This window comes from Pavona decussata, unplaced genomic scaffold, assembly GCF_977016875.1.
Source record: "Pavona decussata unplaced genomic scaffold, jaPavDecu1.1 SCAFFOLD_102, whole genome shotgun sequence".
In the NCBI taxonomy this organism is placed as follows: Eukaryota; Metazoa; Cnidaria; class Anthozoa; order Scleractinia; family Agariciidae; genus Pavona; species Pavona decussata.
The window spans coordinates 7,767,231-7,785,126 of record NW_028145517.1 but is presented as its reverse complement, the minus strand read 5'-3'; the positions used below and the strand labels follow the sequence as shown (position 1 = coordinate 7,785,126).

The 17,896-nt window shown below is 37.9% G+C and overlaps 2 protein-coding genes and 1 pseudogene across 5 annotated transcripts; 2 read left to right on the top strand and 1 right to left on the bottom strand.

Moving 5' to 3' along the window:
• Positions 1 to 1,763: 1,763 nt before the first annotated feature.
• Positions 1,764 to 3,117, top strand: LOC146472050 (carbohydrate sulfotransferase 11-like; annotated as a pseudogene).
• Positions 3,118 to 3,784: 667 nt separating this feature from the next.
• On the top strand, positions 3,785 to 8,114 carry LOC146472049 (carbohydrate sulfotransferase 11-like). Of its 3 annotated transcripts, none has more exons than XM_085120598.1 (3): positions 3,785 to 4,552; positions 5,946 to 5,980; positions 6,284 to 8,114. In XM_085120598.1, exons 1-3 carry the CDS (start codon positions 4,426 to 4,428, stop codon positions 7,118 to 7,120), a joined length of 999 nt encoding a protein of 332 aa, XP_084976724.1. In that variant the 5' UTR covers positions 3,785 to 4,425; the 3' UTR covers positions 7,121 to 8,114. The 3 variants fall into 3 exon arrangements, with proteins under 3 accessions (XP_084976724.1, XP_084976723.1, XP_084976725.1); XM_085120597.1 differs by having other exon boundaries at positions 6,278 to 8,114; XM_085120599.1 differs by lacking the exon at positions 5,946 to 5,980 and having other exon boundaries at positions 6,278 to 8,114.
• A 497-nt stretch (positions 8,115 to 8,611) lies between these two features.
• LOC146472048 (pleckstrin-2-like) lies at positions 8,612 to 17,895 on the bottom strand. 2 transcript variants are annotated; one of them, XM_085120596.1, is made up of 12 exons: positions 17,559 to 17,895; positions 16,495 to 16,575; positions 16,151 to 16,228; positions 15,265 to 15,390; positions 14,565 to 14,638; positions 14,367 to 14,464; positions 13,766 to 13,962; positions 13,327 to 13,419; positions 12,593 to 12,643; positions 12,332 to 12,415; positions 11,265 to 11,352; positions 8,612 to 9,929 (listed from the first exon to the last, which is right to left on the bottom strand). In XM_085120596.1, the coding sequence occupies exons 1-12, from the start codon at positions 17,607 to 17,609 to the stop codon at positions 9,793 to 9,795; spliced, it is 1,158 nt and encodes a 385-aa protein (XP_084976722.1). In that variant the 5' UTR covers positions 17,610 to 17,895; the 3' UTR covers positions 8,612 to 9,792. The 2 variants fall into 2 exon arrangements, with proteins under 2 accessions (XP_084976722.1, XP_084976721.1); XM_085120595.1 differs by having other exon boundaries at positions 8,612 to 9,932; positions 17,559 to 17,892.
• Between the last annotated feature and the right edge of the window lies 1 nt (position 17,896).

Below are 17,896 nucleotides of genomic sequence, written 5' to 3'. Positions count from 1 at the left end.
AAACGTATCAGTCTCACTATTGAATCATCCTTGGGGGAGTAGTTTTCTACAAAGTGGTTATACTCTGAACTATATCAATAGATTGTTTAATGTTCTTTTTAATAGTACTCACTTTTATAAAGACTGTTGATTAGTAAATTATTTGAACCCAGGAGTATCAGTAGACTCAGTAGTATGCCTAGTGTGAACATCCAGATTAGTTTTAATAATAGAACTGTTGTTGGTGACTTCAGTTGACGGTAAATCTGAGCCGTAAGCCATCTTCAGAAAAGCTTTAACTGTCATTTTTAATAGCAGTACTTTAATATCCAGGCGCGTAGGAGGGGGGGTTCGAGGGGTGCGAACGAACCCCCTTTACAGATCAGTAATGGCGGAAGAAAAAGCACTTAATGAGGAGGTTGAACAATTACATGAGGTGTACCATGCGAGAGAGTAGAATGTCTGCCCTGGTTCTAATGCATATCAAATATGATATGCCTGTCAATTTTGACGAGATAGTCAATTTGTTCGAAGGCCTACACCCGAGAATGATGCAGTTTACCAGCTTGGTGTATGACTATCAGTAGATCGAATAGCTATCAGAACTCGACAGGGCGCGGAATGTACATTGAACTTTCTTGTTTAAGTTGAAACAATTATGCCGTAGGAATGATGTATATAGCTCAAAAAGCTGCTGTAAAACAAATTCGTGATTTGCCTAAAATGGGTCTCAAAATGCAGGAAATGAGGTTTCTGGGAACCTAGATTTTCAAAAATTTCCGGGGGAGCATGCCCCCGGACCCCCCTAGTAAGCAAGATTTGGGGCTCAACGAACACCCCTATCTAACCCTTACCTACGCGACTGATATCTGTGCGTCCGCTGTTTTTTTCTGTTTAATATGACTCGTAATCGTTGATTGGTATACTTCGATCCGTATTTTGTTAGTCAGATCTGTACGTGTATTAATTGTTTCTACTCGAAGGGGAGTAATTTCACGTTAACCATTTGCTTGATTAATTTTTATAGTTTCTTTGAGAATCTAAATGGAAATTTAGGGTTTGTCGTTGCCGTAAACGTGTTGCTATCTATAAAACGTTTTTTAAACAAGAGAAATCTTTACCTAAGTAGAGAACGGTTACTTGTTAATAGTACTGTAAAGAAATCACAGTAACAATTACGTTTATCTTTGATATAAACAGTACATAAGCGTTTTGTTAAAGTTAGGAGTATGATTTGTTTCTGGTTGGGCGGGAGGGGGGGGGGGGTCATCAGAAAAAAATAGTTCTGCTGGGGGGGGGGCCATGTGGAAAAAAATTGCATGCTAGGGGGGGGTCATACAGTTTCGTAGTGGCAATTAACCAAATCCCACCAGCCCCCCCATGCTCATAAAAAATGAACGGTCCCTTATTTAAGTAAAGTTTCCCCTCACAATATTCTAGGCGTTCAGAAAGTGCAGATAGACGGGAAGAATTTTTAAGAATATGTGAGAGAAATGGCTGAGATTTTGATATAGACGACAAGGGGCGCCCTTTTTTTTCTTAATCTAACCTCTTTCAGTTTATTGCATTTAATTCTTAGTATTTTTTTCTCATATACTTCTTAATAATGGCATTAAGGATGATGATAAATTTATTTATGAGCCAAGAGGATCAAGCTCCCTGTAAATAGGTGCCTTTAAAATTGCCAAGACAATTGGTATTATCTATAGGTGTAAATACTTTTTATCTAAAAAATCTCTCCTAGTTTTTCGTTATACAACTCGTTGATTTAACTTGTGGTTTACCCTACTGCTTTGCGTTATTATCTAGTCTGGACCTTGACTTCTTAGGTATCAAGTATAAGTAGGCTAAGGTTCTCTTACAAAAGAGAATCGTTCGAACAATTGAGAAGAAAGACTACCTTCTGTACCTTGCCCCTTCTGAACCAATTTTGTACCAATTTTATATTGTTATATTTTAAGCCTGGCGAAGTCTGGACATCAGAAATCCTGGGCTTCCAGTTCAGGCTCAATTCCCCGTGACCAAACCAATGTATCATGGGTGTATTATGTATAAAGTGTGACAAAACAAGCAACATTCAGCAGTCTTTCAATTAATTCAGTTTCAGACTGTCAATTAATTATGCGTCGTTCCCTGTTGAGTCAGAATGCTTGGACTGAGGCTCTTTTTGCAGCCCAGGCCGGAGGGGGATTAGAAGTCGCCACGAGTGATTGCAAGGAAATGCAAACAGCATCCAAGCCTTTACAAATATCTGTTCTTTCCTGTTTCCAGATCCCACTTGAAATGAGAGAATTCCGCTAGAGGATCGCAACGAAATGCAAGCGTCAAGACGGTGAACTTGGGGCTGCCAATCCGCACAAACCCAAAATGACCAACATTCTTGTGTCTAATCGCTATAAAACCCTATTCTGTTTCGTCCCAAAAGTGGCGTGTGGAAACTGGAAGCGCATTTTTCTTCAGGTTCTGAATGGTCAGTTCAACACCACGGCTGAAATTTCTGGATCCACGGCACATGATTCTGGACTTTTAGATACTTTGGACAAATATTCTACAGAGGAAATCGAACACAAGTTGCAAACAGACAAAAAGATTGTATTTGTAAGAGAGCCTCTGGAGCGCCTACTGTCGGCCTACAGAAACAAGTTCACTGCCTCTTATCATAAAAGGTTTCGCCAACGATATGCCAAAGAAATGATAAAAAGGTATCGGAATCATGTCACATTAAATGAATTTGTAAAATACCTTATTCATTTACGCCCCAAAGACAAGTTCGACATACACTGGGAACTACAGCATAAGTTATGACTTCGTTGGAAAATATGAAAGTTTGAGATCAGACGCGGCACGCGCGCTTAGCATTATGGATGCGAGTGAAAAGGTTACATTCCCGGGTATTGGTAAAAGGAGGGAAGGGCAAGACAATAAAACATTGATGAAAAAATTCTATTTGCAAATATCAGAGCGGGAATTCTTGCAATTGAGGGAAATTTATGACAAGGATTATGAAATTTTTGAATATCGTAAGCCTGTTTACAGTGCAGAAGTACTGAACGGCTCCAAGCCTACAGTCTCTAAAAACTATATATATTCCAACTTGATAAAACATCTCTAGATGTTGTTTAAACATGGGTTTTATTTTTGCTGTGTTTTCGTACCATTAAATATTAGGGAAGATTAAACCCCACGAGCATTAAATAAATCCACACCGTTCAATTAAAACTTAAAATGTTACTTTTTGATTTGGCTTTCCATATTCACGCAAATGCAGTTTGTTGCCTGAAAAGTGAGGCCATTCAACGGAGCCTTCATTTTAAGTGTTCCTTTCTTTTTTAGACCAACACTTTGATTTTTTTTCAGCTTTCATGCATGGATCATTGAATATCACGAACTAACGGGGAAAAATTTACGGTAATTTAATAGTGTACAATTTTCGTGAACCGTAATTCTAAAATGCCTTAAAACACACGACAACGCTTTTGCATACTAAGAGTTAGAAAAAGTACTCCCGGTTGTGGGTGGAGTCTTCCCGTATAGCCCAGTTTATGGAGCCGGCGGATTATCACTCCTACCCCACAAAAATTGTTGCCCTGTGATCACTGCAGCTACATAACCTTGGGCAAATGATAACACCGTTTAGATCCGTTTAGCATGCATATGTTGACATATTTCGCCGTCCTTTAAATTGAAAATCTTTGCAAAGGCAGGTGCCTACTAAAAAAAAAGAAAATGAAAAAAAGATAAGGGGGTTAGTTTGTAAAAAAACTGTGGTGCTGCGTCGGTGGGGAGTAGAAACGAATGTTTGGTGATGGTAATGTATTATTGTTGGTTGACCAGAGAATCGAGCGAATCAAGGAATTGTGGGTTGTATGTGGTTTTGTGAGGAGTGGAGCTACGTTTTTGGTGGTAGCACGGTAACGTGTCAAAAGAGCCGTACGCTTCCCTTGAGCGGGACGTCACGCTTGAAGACTAAGTACATCATTAAATGCTTTTCTGATTATAATCATGACCAGTGCCGCCTTTTTTGCATTTTACGGTTCGTGCTTTATCATTCATATGTTAATATCTTACAATCTAGCAATGATGCGCTTCCAAAGGCTGCATAATCATACTTTGCGCTACTTTTTAAAGTATTCGACCACAAGGAATTTTGCTGAAAATAGATTCAAGGCCTTGTTTTTTTGTATTATTTTAAAATTCATCTACCGTGTTTCCATGTTAAAAACAGTTTTTCGGTTCATTGACCAATAGCGAACAAATCGTAATACAGAAGCTGACAGCTTTGGGTAAAAATACAATAAACCCTTAAACAATAGAGTTGCTTGAGGTTTAACTTCAAGGCCCTTAACTCAGTGATCCCATTCTTATATACAGTCTAAGTTAATGTTTTAGCTTGTAAAATCTTCTTTCTTGGAAAGATTGTGATATTTACAGTTAGTTTGAGAGGAGATGAAGTTTGCGGCCCGACGTTTTCGTATACCGCGTCTCCTTTGCGTCTTATTGATGGTGTTTGCTGCTGCAACAGTATTCATGATGTTCAACTTCTATCACTTGACAACCAGCCAGCAAGGAAAAGGTCAGTGTGTGTTTCAGTTGTTTGCAATCACTTTAATGTCACTTCAGTATCACTGACAACCATTTACCTCACGAAATCGGTCAACGCCAGATCGTACAAATTTGATTAGAATTTTAAGGTGCGTGGATGATATTCTGGCAAGATTTCTGCACAAACCCAAACTTCATTTACGCTCGCCGTGTTTTGGAAGAGTGTTAGTATGACAGTGGTGCATGTACAATTATGTATGGGACTGGTTCGTTAGAATTTCAGAGAGGTTTCCGTACTGTGACGTGTGATTATTCAAACTACTGAGCAGGACTTTGATGAGATGCTTTCAGTAGACCTTTCTAGTGTTGCTCCCTCGAGCACGATCACCGGAGTGCGACCTTCTAAAGACAGAACAGGATACATAGATAGCTTTATCTAAAGGCAGTAAAATTCATTCATCAATTATAAGCTGTAATTTTTCAGTTGGCTCGCTTTTCTTTGTTCTTTTCTGGGAAATATAAACAACACGGACTCCTGACAGCTTTGATTGTAGCGGAGCGGGGCTCAAACAATAGGATTCGCTCAGACGAAGGGCTAACGCTCGAAACGATGTCAGCTCTAGAATCTCTTTACCTTTTTCAACTCTGTTGATAAAACCTTGCCTAGTTCCTGTACCCCTCTCTCTGTCTGTCATCTCGGACAGTCCGTTTCGGATCACGTGGTAAGAGCGAAGCGAGGCCCAGTTCCACGGCCGTTCTCTACGGTGTTAAACTGAAGTCAGCGAGACGAATTGATCGTGAGGGCCTTTGAAAGCTGTACATGGACAAGGCAAGATAAAACCAAACAGCCGTTTCTTTAGAAACAAACTTCCCTCCACCTGGTTCCCTAAATGGGACCATAACAACAGATAACATTATAACTTTAAATGGACAGTCGATGTACATAGTTTCAATTAATCTTGTTAGTTTATGAGAATAACTAAAGACAGTTCTATGAACCATTTCCACCGTTTCTACGACGGATTTCTACAGAACTGACATGGTCGTAACCAACACAAAAAAACCCAGACTTTTCGATAACATCGTAACTTTATCTACTACACTTTTGTTGAGAATGTAGTTGACCGTGCATTTCGAACCAGAAAATAGCTGCTTGCCTGCATCACTTGACGCAATATAAGACGGCCAGGTTTGTAACTTCACTGACTTAAAGTTCTGCATAAGAAAGTCAAAAAAATAAAAAGAAGATAACAACCTATAGATTCTTTACTTTACTATAGTCCCTAAAAATTCCTAAGGCTACAAGAAAAGAGTATTAAATATTTTGTTTGTTTAATCATTAAATATTACTTCTTTAAGGCAAACTGAACTGTATGTTGTACTCCACTGAAACCAAACGCCATATTTTATTTCACTTTGCCCAGGACTATGGAAAGTGGACTTTCGCGAGCAAGAACTGGTAAGTACAGACAAAAACCCTCAGCATTTCGTACAAAGCGAATTAAGCGTTTTTCTCATTTTCCACTGCATTCATTTTATTTCAGTAAATAATTAACAAAACCAAACACTTGTGAAGAACGGTTTTCCGAAACTCGACGCCACCTCACTTTCCATTTGTTAGAACTGGCCGACCAGCGCGTTTCATTTTCGGAGTTTCAAGATTTTGTAGCACCATGCCTTCAGAATGATGTATCGATTTACAGACAAAACTCTTCAAAATCTTAATAACCAATTACTATTTTTTTATTTTCTTCAGTTTAAGCCCGTCCCAAATATGAGTGAATCTCGCCGTCAGAGCGTCTCCACTGCTTGCCCCAACCAATACGCTCAGCTCAAGGGGACTGATGATACATCTCAATTGGTTCAAATACTCGTGTCTAATCGCTATAAAACATTGCTGTGCTACGTCCCAAAAGCAGCATGCAGCAACTGGAAGCGCATTTTTCTCGTCTTGAACGGGCATTACAACACCACGGACGAAATAGAGAGAATTGTGGCACATAGAACGCCTCTACTGGACACTTTGAACAAATATCCCATTGAGGAAATAAGGCACATGTTGAAAACATACAAAAAAATTGCCTTCGTTCGCGACCCCCTGCAGCGCATTGTGTCAGCATACAGGAACAAGTTTGAGTACGATTATCAAAAAATATTTCACCACCGGTTTGGCAAAGGCATCATCAAGAAATATCGGAAGAATTTAACAAGGGAAATCACCGACGAGGATCACGTCACATTCAGTGAATTTGTAAAATACTTAATTGATTTAAGCCCCCAAAATAGGCGCGATGTGCACTGGAAAGAACAACACGATTTATGCTCGCTTTGTAGCATAAATTATGACTTTATTGGAAAATTTGAAACTTTGGAATCGGACGTCGACCGCGTGCTTGGAATGATGGGTGTTAAAGAAGTGATCTCATTCCCCAAGTTGGAAAAAAGACCAGAAGGACAGGAAACTGGACCACTAATGAAAACGTTCTATTCTCAAATATCTGAGCAGGAATTCAAGAGATTAGAGAAAATGTACGAACTGGATTTTAAACTTCTTGAGTATAGTATACCGAGCTACTCCGAAGTGACCGGAAAAAAGTAGTTACGATAATAGGCCATTTCCGAGTTGCTCTGAACCTCAAAATGAAAGCGAAGCTAAGTGCGAAACTTTTCACATGAAAATTAGTTTTGCTTGCATATGAATGAAAACTAATTTTCATCACAAAAACTTTACACATAGCCTCACTGTCATAATGAGGTTCAAAGCAACTAGGAAATGATCTATTCCAGGGGTACAAACGGAAGGATTGATCAACATTTTGGTCGCCTCTGTAGAATTAGAATATTTGGGATGAGTGTTGGAGTTAATTTCGAATTCATCTGTGAATAAGACTTCAAAAGCACAACCGTGAAACTTTATTTCGTGATGATTTTCAGTTTTATAAAGTGTTTTTGGCATTTTGGCAACCCGAGCCAAGACGTCGGCTATTTTGGTACTAAGGGCCTTCACAGAAGAGGATGTGATGATGGCGGCCTGGCTTTCCCAGACTATGTTATGAAGCGCAGAAGATATCTAAGGGACTCTAGCCAGAACAAGTTTATTGAACTCTTACCAAATACTGAGAATTATAAGAAGTTATTTTTGCAGAACTGTCAAGGACTGGAACACGTTGCCAAGCGAAATTGTTGATATTAAGTCTGCAGACCAATTTAAAAAAGTCTTGTTTGAGTGTTTTAGTCAATGATGATTTTTTTTTTATTTTTGTACAATGATTGATGCTATGATATTTTTATCCTTTTTCTTTTGTAGGTGATTTTATTGAGGCTGTCATTTTAAACTTTATTTCATGTTATTTAGTTAGACGTCTTGCGTGATGGCACCCCCTTTGCAGGACTAGTAATTTTTGAATAAAGGTTTGAACTTTTAGTTGTCGATAACAAAAATTTATAACGACGACAAAACATTTCGTGCGTGAATCAAGTTATCGACTACAAATGGTGAAAAATATAGTCGTAGACAACAAAGTAGTTTTCCTTTTCAAAAGGAAACTACTTAAATTGTCGATAAGAAACGCGTAAGTTTTGTTATCGACAACTAACTTTCTCCCTTCTTTTAAGTAAGTCATCGATTACTAAAGTCTATTTGGGCAGCGGCCACCATTTTCTGCACGATGTACACATGCGCATTACAAGCAAGTTTACCGCTTATCGACAACCGTTGACTAAACTGAAGACCACTAAACTTTTCGTGTGTGGAAACGCATTTCCGAACACTACTAGTTGTCGATTCAATTAAGTTGTCGACTGAATATAGTCGTCGATAACAATAACATAATTTTTTTTATTCTGGTAACCAACAAAACAAACAATAACAACACTTTATTAAAACAGGCAGTTACAAGCTGGTTATATACCTACCCGCAAATAGCTAAAGCTAGTCGAAGCGGGTAGGTATGTCTATACTAAACAATTTGCTTTCATTTTCATCTAGGTTCGTTTACAAAACACAAGTATTCTAGTTGATAGTTATGAACACATTTTATTATAAAAGGATTCCTCTCCATTATATATATCCTGTTTATTAACAACAAACAATAATCACCCCCAATCTCATTATTGCTCAAATTCAAAGTTTTTATATATTACATTCTTTGGTGAAACAATAAAAGCTTTTGAAATTTTGATCGCTATGTAAAAATTCCCTTCTATATATATTTTGTTTTCTGTTAAAATTATACATATGACATCATCGTATTTGATTTGAAAAACAAACAAACCAAACAAAAAAGAGTTATTGAGATATTGATCAAAAGCACGTTACCAAACTACACTCTTTTTACTTTAGAAGAACGTCTAATTTTAAGCCTGAGGCTGAACCAACTTCGTTCCCAGGTACCGTGCCAACCAACTATTGGCATTTAATCACTCATTTTAGAAAGCGACGGATAAAAAAACAAAAACAAAAACAACAACAACAACAAAAAAAAATGCTCTAACTGAATCTCAGCCTGGGCATGTTCTTAGTATGTGCTTAAAATTTTGTTAATCTCAGCCTCGACGTTCTTACAAAAAAGGTTGTTATAAAATAGAGTGTATGTAAGCGATCTTGGAATTAGCCCGGTCGATAATAAAGGCCCGTATACATATTGTAACAGACCGATTTTTACACTTGAACGCAATCATAGTCCATCTTGGACGAACTTGGGCAAACATTTCTAGTGGAGTTATGCGTCTTGTCTAGTATAAAGAACGGAACAAAACGGATTATGCGTCTACTGTACACCAACTATCTTGGCAATTGCGTCGTTCAAGAAAAACTGAAGCCGATACTTGGTCTTGACGCATAGTTGGTACTGTACGCATCTTAATAGTTCAACATGGTGTCCTGATCTTTAGCCTGTTTTTAGCTTAGAGACAGATACACGAAGCTCTCCTAACTTTAGAAAAATCCTAAGTATTGTTCTTTAAATCCTTAGTATTGTTCTTTAACTCAGGATAAATCTTACCTTAGGATAGCCTGCAAAAGAGGTGTTATATTTTTGCGTTTTGCAGGCGAGCGGAGGCAAGCGCGAGGCGAGGAGGACTTCGTAAATCTGGTACCTGGTCTTTGATCAAGGCATGATTTTTGGCACGGAGACACGCTGAAATTTCAGTGACCACAATACATCTAATTCACGCGATGTTGGTGTGGCCAAGACGGCCTTTCGTCTAGTCGACCTCTCGCAGTAGCAAGCACATGCTTATAAGAGTACACATCATTGTACTCTTCAACATTCACGCATTTTCACATACGGTCTGGAGAGTTTGTACCCAGTCCATTCTGTCTTCCTCGGACGCTGCTCGCAAAATATACTTGATTCCTTTCCGTGTGCGCAGGAGAAATGTATATCCTGCAATTTGCTTCCTGTGACCTACTAAAAATAACAGCGATGTTACTATGTTTACCTTAACAGTAGACCAGCCCCCTTCAAAAGCTCTATTTTCACTGGACCCTGATAAACTGCGCCTGCATTGTTTTTTAGGGCTGGGAACATTGTTCTGTTGTTCGTTCTTTTGTCCTCTAGACCAACCATGTAAGACGTTGCAATTATGCAGGTCGCCCCCAACTTGTTAGTTTCTACGTATTTTATATAGGCGAATCTTTGCTGACGTCATTTTTCCTCATTAGCATACGACTTAACTCATAGAAGCCGTGGCCGTATGTATGAACTAAATGCAAAAGTTGAAAGAGCTGATTAATTTGAGCAATTTGTGCAATTTTCAGCTCTTTGCAAGCAATATTGAAGGAAATATCAGCCATCAAAAACTGCGAAATTGCTGGGTGGCAAAAAAGTTAATGAGCCATACATTCTCTGTAAAATTTCGAGTTTTTAGAAGAGAATTTCTCCAAAAGCATTCGATGTATTGGGCTCAAATTTTCAGAGAAAAGTGGAACTGTTATATTCAGAGTTTTTAATTTTATTGGCGTCATTAGATGGTGATAAGTATATGTTAATGAGGCAGAAAGTCAATCCCAGCAGTGTCCAAACCCTCCCCCGGGGGACATCCCATATTATCCGTACCGGGGGTGGGGCATTAGTCTTTTTACGGGGAATTTGACGGCCTCGTGATTCTCACCTAATAGCAATGTCATTTCTTTTCAGTGATAAGTTCATCGGCAAAGACGACAAATTTGTGATTATGTACACCCTTAGTTTACAAGACACCACAAGCTTATAGCTTTTATATCCATCGTGTATAAACAAAGGTTATCTATCTATCTAATGACAAAACAGAGATGTTAGATCCAATCAATCAATCAATCAATCAATCAATCAATCAATCAATCAATCAATCAATCAATCAATCAATCAATCAATCAATCAATCAATCAATCAATCAACTTTCTTTAAACACGGTAAATGGCTCAGCAAGCTGGTTTTCAGACATGCCGTGTGATAACGAACGGTCACTGGAACGACACCCTGAGAAATAAGACTTATCTGAGACATAGTTTGGCCTGAATTGACTTTCATTAGAATGAAAGTAAGCCCAGAAACGAAGAAATGAACTTAGTGTCTTAACTGCTCCACGCGGCATTTGAACAGCTCGTTTGTCCCCACCGTGGGGCATTTGCCGGTCACCCCCCACCCCTCTCCTCCCTAGGGGATGGGCACTGCCAAGAATGACGGATGTATTACTCTGATAACTGAGTAATAAACACGTAAACAGGCACAGATTAAAAACAAAAACAAAACCACATTTACCCTGATCGCATTCAGCAGCAGCATCTTCATTTTGGAGGATTTTCGTCTCACTGTTTTGAAGCTTGATCTGACCAACTGGGTCAGACGCCTAGAAAAATAACAGGTACTTTGGACCTGAGTAAGGTTTGCTGAAGGAAAGCAGAACGTCACAGCCTAATGCGTACGGGTTTGGCGCAGCGAGACATGACATGACATCAGATTATTTTTGCTGATTTTCATTCTCCGTTTTTCATTTCCCAAATGAGTTCTCGTGATCTGCAGCATGCATAATTTTCAACTTATATTTAGAAGATAGATTAGCTAGTAAATAGTTTTCACCTGTTACTAGAATAAACATAAAGACAGAAGAAAAAAAATCCCGACAGGACAAGTGAAATCCAGGTTCTTTAGCAAACTTGTCACTGGGATTCAAACCAACACGCTACAGGGAGTCACATGAGTGACAAATGTTCAGCAATCTGCAAAGGCGGGTAATGTCAAAAGCATCTAGTACAGTATATAGTTTGATGGTCTTTGAAGAAATTGGCTCTTGCTCACTGTATGTGCTGTTCAAAGCGGAACCAATAGGCAATTCTTAGAATTTCTTTTCTGATTGAGTATGTTTATATTTTGTTAGTTTTTTTTTTTATGATATAGGTTTTATGCATATTTTTATTTCTATATTCTTAGATAGGTGTCCTTACTTAGTGGGAAACCGCTATATTATATTGACACAGAAATAAAGTTTCTATTTATAATTATTTTATTACATGCACAGGGGCTAATCCCCCATATAAGCTACCAGGTATGTGTAGCCCCAAAGAGTATGGTTTTTGAGCTGTTTTGGTCTGGAATAGTGTATGGATTTTAACCATTTTGGTCTGAAAGTCTGAAAAAGAGTATGCATTCTAGAAACCAGGACTGGAAGTACGTATGAATTTTTGATCCCAGGTCTGAAAAAGGGTACCAGAAAATGACCTATTTTGGTCTGAAATTGGGTGAGGGTTTGGATAACTGAACTGCACACCCCACCAAAAATTCTGAGGAGAACCCCCCCCCCCCCCTCTCCCCCAAGGTAGTTTTCTTACCTTAGATGGTCGGCAATAAAACAGCATGGCTGGTTCAGTACAGAGAATAAATTTTCTTGTTTTCCAGTTGTGTCGAACATGACCCTACAATAAAATTGTTTTACCTTCAGTATTCAGTACATTTAACCTGTTTAGGACAGCCCTGTTCACACAAGGCACCTGGCCACATTTCCCCGAGCACAATTTTAGCCAACTCAGGGGAAGTTTGTCAACTATAGTGATTCTTCCCACAGCAGCAAAAAATAGTATGAATCTGCACACCTTTTTCTGTAGGAAGCCTTGTTTGACAACAGTGCCTTTGATGGCTCCACACTAGAAGAAGGAAAATTGTTTAAGTTACACAAGGTCTACATGTAGCTACCTTATTATAATAATTATAATAGCAGACGGTCACTGAAATAAACGTTGGGCCAAAAATCAAGTCCAAGGTCAATTTTAGAGTTGAAGTAATATATCAAACACAAGAAGGTGTGTTCATCAGATATCCAAACACTGAGAAGTAGGTTGAAAAAACGAGGCACAGCCGAGTTTTTTTAAACGACTTTGTGGTGTTTGGATATCTGATGAAACATACTTTTGAGTGTTTGATATGGCTTCTCAAATGATCAATAGTTCTTGGAGAAATTCAAGGCTAAAGTTGGCAAAATTTTATGGTAATTAGGATCACATATCCAAGCCACGGTCACAGTAGTGATTTTCTTTGTTTTCTCTTGATGAATTATTAATGAGTTTGAGAAGGTCAAGTTCAACATCATGTAAAAGTGAAGTAAAAGGTCACAACAAAAGTCAAGTTGAAGTCAATAGTTATGGAAAAAGGTTCAGTTCAAACTCTGCAATAAAAACAAAGTAAAAAATCAAATTGAAAGTCACAACAAAATTCACGTCAATTCAAGCTGAATATGAATCACAAGACAGTCAAATGTCAAGTCAAAAGTAACTTTTTTCAAAAATGTCTAGTGAAAAGTCAAGTTGCCTCACCGTCATTTTAGTAATACCTGATCTCTTGGTATTTCGTCCTCTGAATCACTGGAATCATCTGAATGTTCCAAGTCTGGAAACTCATTCTGAGCACTGTATCTCAGTGCTGACTGTAGGAAAAGAAAATGCTAAACCTCATAATGCCATCAGAGAAAGAAAAAGTTGGTTCTGAATGCTTTTTGTTTTCTAGGGCAACTCTACAAGTGTATTTTCCTTTCCGTAATGAATGAAAATACGTAGGATTCACTAATTCACAGCCCTAATATCCCCAATCTGCCATCTTGTGCGGTATTGTACCCAACCGGAAATGACATTTGACACTTCCATATGCCTCAATTGCAGGGAAGAAAAGGGTGATAAGGGATTTTTTCCTGATGTTCATCGGAGAACAGTATTAATATTAATTTGACCACGCAAATAAAAAATTCTGTCATATACACTTAAAAGCCAACTTACAAAACGGTAAAATGCATCTGTATCATCCAGAAAAGTGGTAGCATTTTCAAATTCCGTCTTCCTCTTAAATGAAAGTTTGCTTGTTAGGCCAACAGGCTGGAGATGGGCATCTTCTACTAACATGCAAGCTAAGTTGACTCCTGTGTTGCGATCAGACACAAATGACCATTTGAGCAACCAGTCAATTACTTGAATTCCTGTGCACAAAATTAACAATGTCTTAAAGTCAATTTACTCCCAATTTTTATGTATCGGTGGATTAATCAATACTCTACCATCAATAATAATATGAGCATCCAAGAAGATAAACTTTGAGCAAAATAAGTGAAATGTTTTCTACTCTTTTCCTTGACCATTTTTGGGCCTTTAAAAGAGATATCTGTGAGAGCTTAAATTCTAATTGACAATATTCTTTACCTGAATATTCAAGTCCCAGAAAATGTTAGCCTGGAACAGAATCTCATTTTCAAAATTTCTGATCCAGGCAGTGAAATTTCTGTGCTAGTGTGGGATGGGTTATTTGATACTAAAATTATTGAGAAACTCTACATCTTCAGGTACAAATGGTAATTTGATAAAAGTCCCGTAGAAATTATCTTACCTGTGAAGCAGAGTTTGTGTGCTTTATTTTCTTTTGCACACATGTGTGTATCAAGTGGGATTCCAGCGTCGGCATCTTGCATGGCTTCCACTATTTCTCTGAGAAGATTTTAAATTTTGCAAAAATTTAAAATGTTGTTTAGAAAATTATTAAAATATTTTTATTATAAAAGAATATGCATTCTAAAGTAGGATGTACCTTATTTGGGTGGGAGAAAACTGTACAGCTGATCTTGAATAAACACATCTGTGAACTACTTCAGAGTCTGTTTGCTATGGAAAGGAAAATAATATTGATTAAACGTAATAAAATTTGTTGGGATTTATAAATAAAATACAAATAAAAATGATTTAAATTTAAAATGCTCAAACTTCTTGAATCTGATATGTCCTCAGTGATTGCCCCTTGTTTGGCCCAAAACTGGAGCATGTACCACGAGTGTGTTGTTAGTAAGCTGGTAGGTGCATCCAATTACTGGATGTTGTGAAAAGTGAACTTAGTGAAAGTGCCAACTCCAGACTACTCAAAATGCCATTGATTGTTTTCCGGTGTGATGGGCTGCAAGAATTTTTGAGGAAGGGAGGAGGAAAAATGTGAAAAAATGGTTTCAAATGGAGGGTCTCCAACCCCATAAAATATGGTGGCTTGATGTTTATCAAAACAATTTGCAACTGTAAAAAATAAAACTTGACTATTAATTCGATGTGCAGTGTAAACCCAGTTTTCCTTGACAGGGGGTGGGGGGGGGGGGGGGGGGCGTCATCTAACCAAAAAAAAATCAAATTCTGAGGTTGGGTGGTTAAGATCAGATGATAGATGATAGATAATCAGATGGAGGAAATTTTGGCAAACCTATCTGCTATAAAAACATGAGTTCAATTTAAAATCTCTCTTCTACCTTATATTTTATGTCTAGTCTCCTAATTGCATTTGCAATCGCTGTGGTCCACTCCTCGCGTTCTTCATCATTTGCTGCCTGCAGTAAGTACTCTATATTCTCCTTGGTTGTTATCCTGAAGACACCCTGAAATACACCATTGGCAGGTCATGAAATTGTTCAAAATCATTAGTATTATTGAGAGATCAGAACTCAAGCAGAGTTGCCTCCCATCTTCACATTGTCAATGACTTTGACAGGCAAGTTAGAATTTCCTGAAATATAACAAATTCCAAGTCTTGTCTCTGACTACAGTAACTCTGACAAAGCTTCAAGAGGCAACCCTGTAGTGGGCTTGTATCCCATCCATTCCTTCTGGACAGTGCATATGTGGTCTGCAACGCATCTGATATCAAACCACTATAAAAAAAAAATCTACAAAACAAGCTATAGTTTATTGATATTCCTAACATATAACTATAATAATGATCACAATGTTAAATGAATAACTGAACATTTTACAGTCTAACACTGGGTAACAAGACTTTCAACACATACCTCACATAAAAAACAAAACCATGTTGTCCAAAGTGGGAATTGAACCCATGTCTCCCTGGATATGTTGACCACTACACCACGCAGGCAAAATGCAATGGTCAGGTGAGGTGTGTATCAAAAGTCATGTCACACAGGGTTAGACTGTGAAAAAGTTAATTTATTCCTTTATTTGTATAAGGGCTTTCTTGGCTTCGAAATACTTCTAGGGTATGTAAAATTTTGATTTTGTATGGTATTTGTTCATCCTATTATGTTCAACATATTTATTTATTATGTTATATCAACAATAATGATAATATGCAGAAGCTGTATTGTAAACTTACTGTACATAGTATATACAATATATTACCTCTTTCTTGGTGTATTCCATGCAAGGTGAAACTAAAAAGCAACCTTGTAGAGGAATCTCACCAACTGTTTCTTTAATCTATCATTTATATGAGAAAACAAAACAAAGAAAAATAAACTTAGTTATAATCTTGAAGATCCTAGCAAACAAATTAAACTTTAGTATTGAGATCCTTTATCAATCTCCTAATCTTATCTAACAGGCTAATTACAGCTTATGGCTCCTAATGACAGCCCTGTTCTTACAGTTCTAGACATTGGTCATATTTTATTGATTTACAGTACTATTTAGTTTACATTTTGAATAACAATTATTAATTATTTTATAAACTATAAGACACAGACCTGGTCTTTTTTCTTGAAGTAAACCAGTACCTCATCATACAAAATGAACCACCTTGTCTTCCAGTTATGGCGCACATGACCCTGTTAAAACAAAACATGTGAGAGTTGTCAAACCAAGGAGGACTGGAGGCATTGGGACAAGGAGGAGAGGGAGGGGAGGGGGGTGCACAAAAAGGGGGGAAAGACTGACACTTTTCTCACCCCCCTCCCCCATCCAACAATTCCCAGTCCCCTAAATTTTTCTTTTGCTTTCTTTGCTTCCCCTTTCTTCCCCCACCCCACCCCTTCACCTAACGTAGGTTCAGGAGGACTGGTAAGCACATTAGAATTTCAATTGAAGGGGTGCGCGGAAGAAGGCCCTAAGTGACTTTTGATGTAAGGTCAAATTCTCCTTTTATTTCACAAGCAAAAAAAAAAGAACATTTGGAAGGAGAATCTAGCAGTTTATCAGGAGTCACTTTGGGCTTTTTTCCAGGCACCCCTTCAATTAGACTTTTGGTTTGTAGATTGGAGACAGGATGGTCCAAGGATATGTTACTACTTACAGTCTCTACAATGCTGTGTTGTTTCCTTAAACAAGAAACTTGACTCTACGTTGTCCCACTTCATCCAGGTGTATAAATAGGTATCAATGACAAAATGCAGGGGGTAACCCTACCATGGACAAGCATCCCATTTGGGGGGTGGGGTAGGGAGGGGGTGGGGTGTGAACACCATTCAATATCAATATTATTGAAAATTAAACAATTTAATTATGCTTTGTAATAATTTAACTGAACGGAACACTAAGTTAATGTTAGCGTGTAAAACACTCTAAACAACCTGTTGACGGCATAAAACAACAAAACAATAACAATTTAATACCAACAGCTACAAACAATGAACAATGATTTTATTACAAAGGTGTAACACAGCAATATTATGTACTGTGGCTATCAACACAAAGGAGGTTCCTCCATGCTTCTGCTTCAGTTATAAGCTCAATAAAAATTCAATGTGCACATAATATTTCCTTCACTAGTTCACTTACACAATGTTTTAATACCTCAGTGTACTTCGCTTACCTTCTTCACTAGAAAACCTTCCTTTAACTTCCTTGGTGCTTTAGATTCCATGTTATCTTTCCGCAAGCATCCGAATCATCATTAAAACAGCTAAAAAATCTATACAATATTTCCTTAGCATCGGGTAAAAATAGCTTGCTGGCGTGACAAGTACTGCCCAAAGCCTTTGACCTTAATACCAACAGGAATCAGCCAAATTTCGGGCTTAAAAGGTTTAATCGAAAAGCAGTGACAACTAGAAAAGCCTTCAGCTGTGCCAAATTCAGTATTTAAATAGCATTAAAAGAAAACGGAAGTCAAAATTCTAAGAAGTCATGCAAATCACCCATCTTTGAAAT

Bases quoted from the DNA above. Each gene is read 5' to 3' on its own strand.
- LOC146472048 (XM_085120595.1), bottom strand. From the start codon at position 17,609: ATGGAATCTAAAGCACCAAGGAAGTTAAAGGAAGGTTTTCTAGTGAAG. The intron at 12,416-12,592 runs GTGTGCAGATTC...ATTTTATTGTAG, and splicing joins AAGGCTTCCTACAGAAAAAG to GGTCATGTTCGACACAACTG. The intron at 11,353-12,331 runs GTAAGAAAACTA...TTATTTTTCTAG, and splicing joins TTTATTGCCGACCATCTAAG to GCGTCTGACCCAGTTGGTCA.
- LOC146472049 (XM_085120597.1), top strand. From the start codon at position 4,426: ATGAAGTTTGCGGCCCGACGTTTTCGTATACCGCGTCTCCTTTGCGTC. The intron at 4,553-5,945 runs GTCAGTGTGTGT...CACTTTGCCCAG, and splicing joins AACCAGCCAGCAAGGAAAAG to GACTATGGAAAGTGGACTTT. The intron at 5,981-6,277 runs GTAAGTACAGAC...TATTTTCTTCAG, and splicing joins ACTTTCGCGAGCAAGAACTG to TTTAAGCCCGTCCCAAATAT.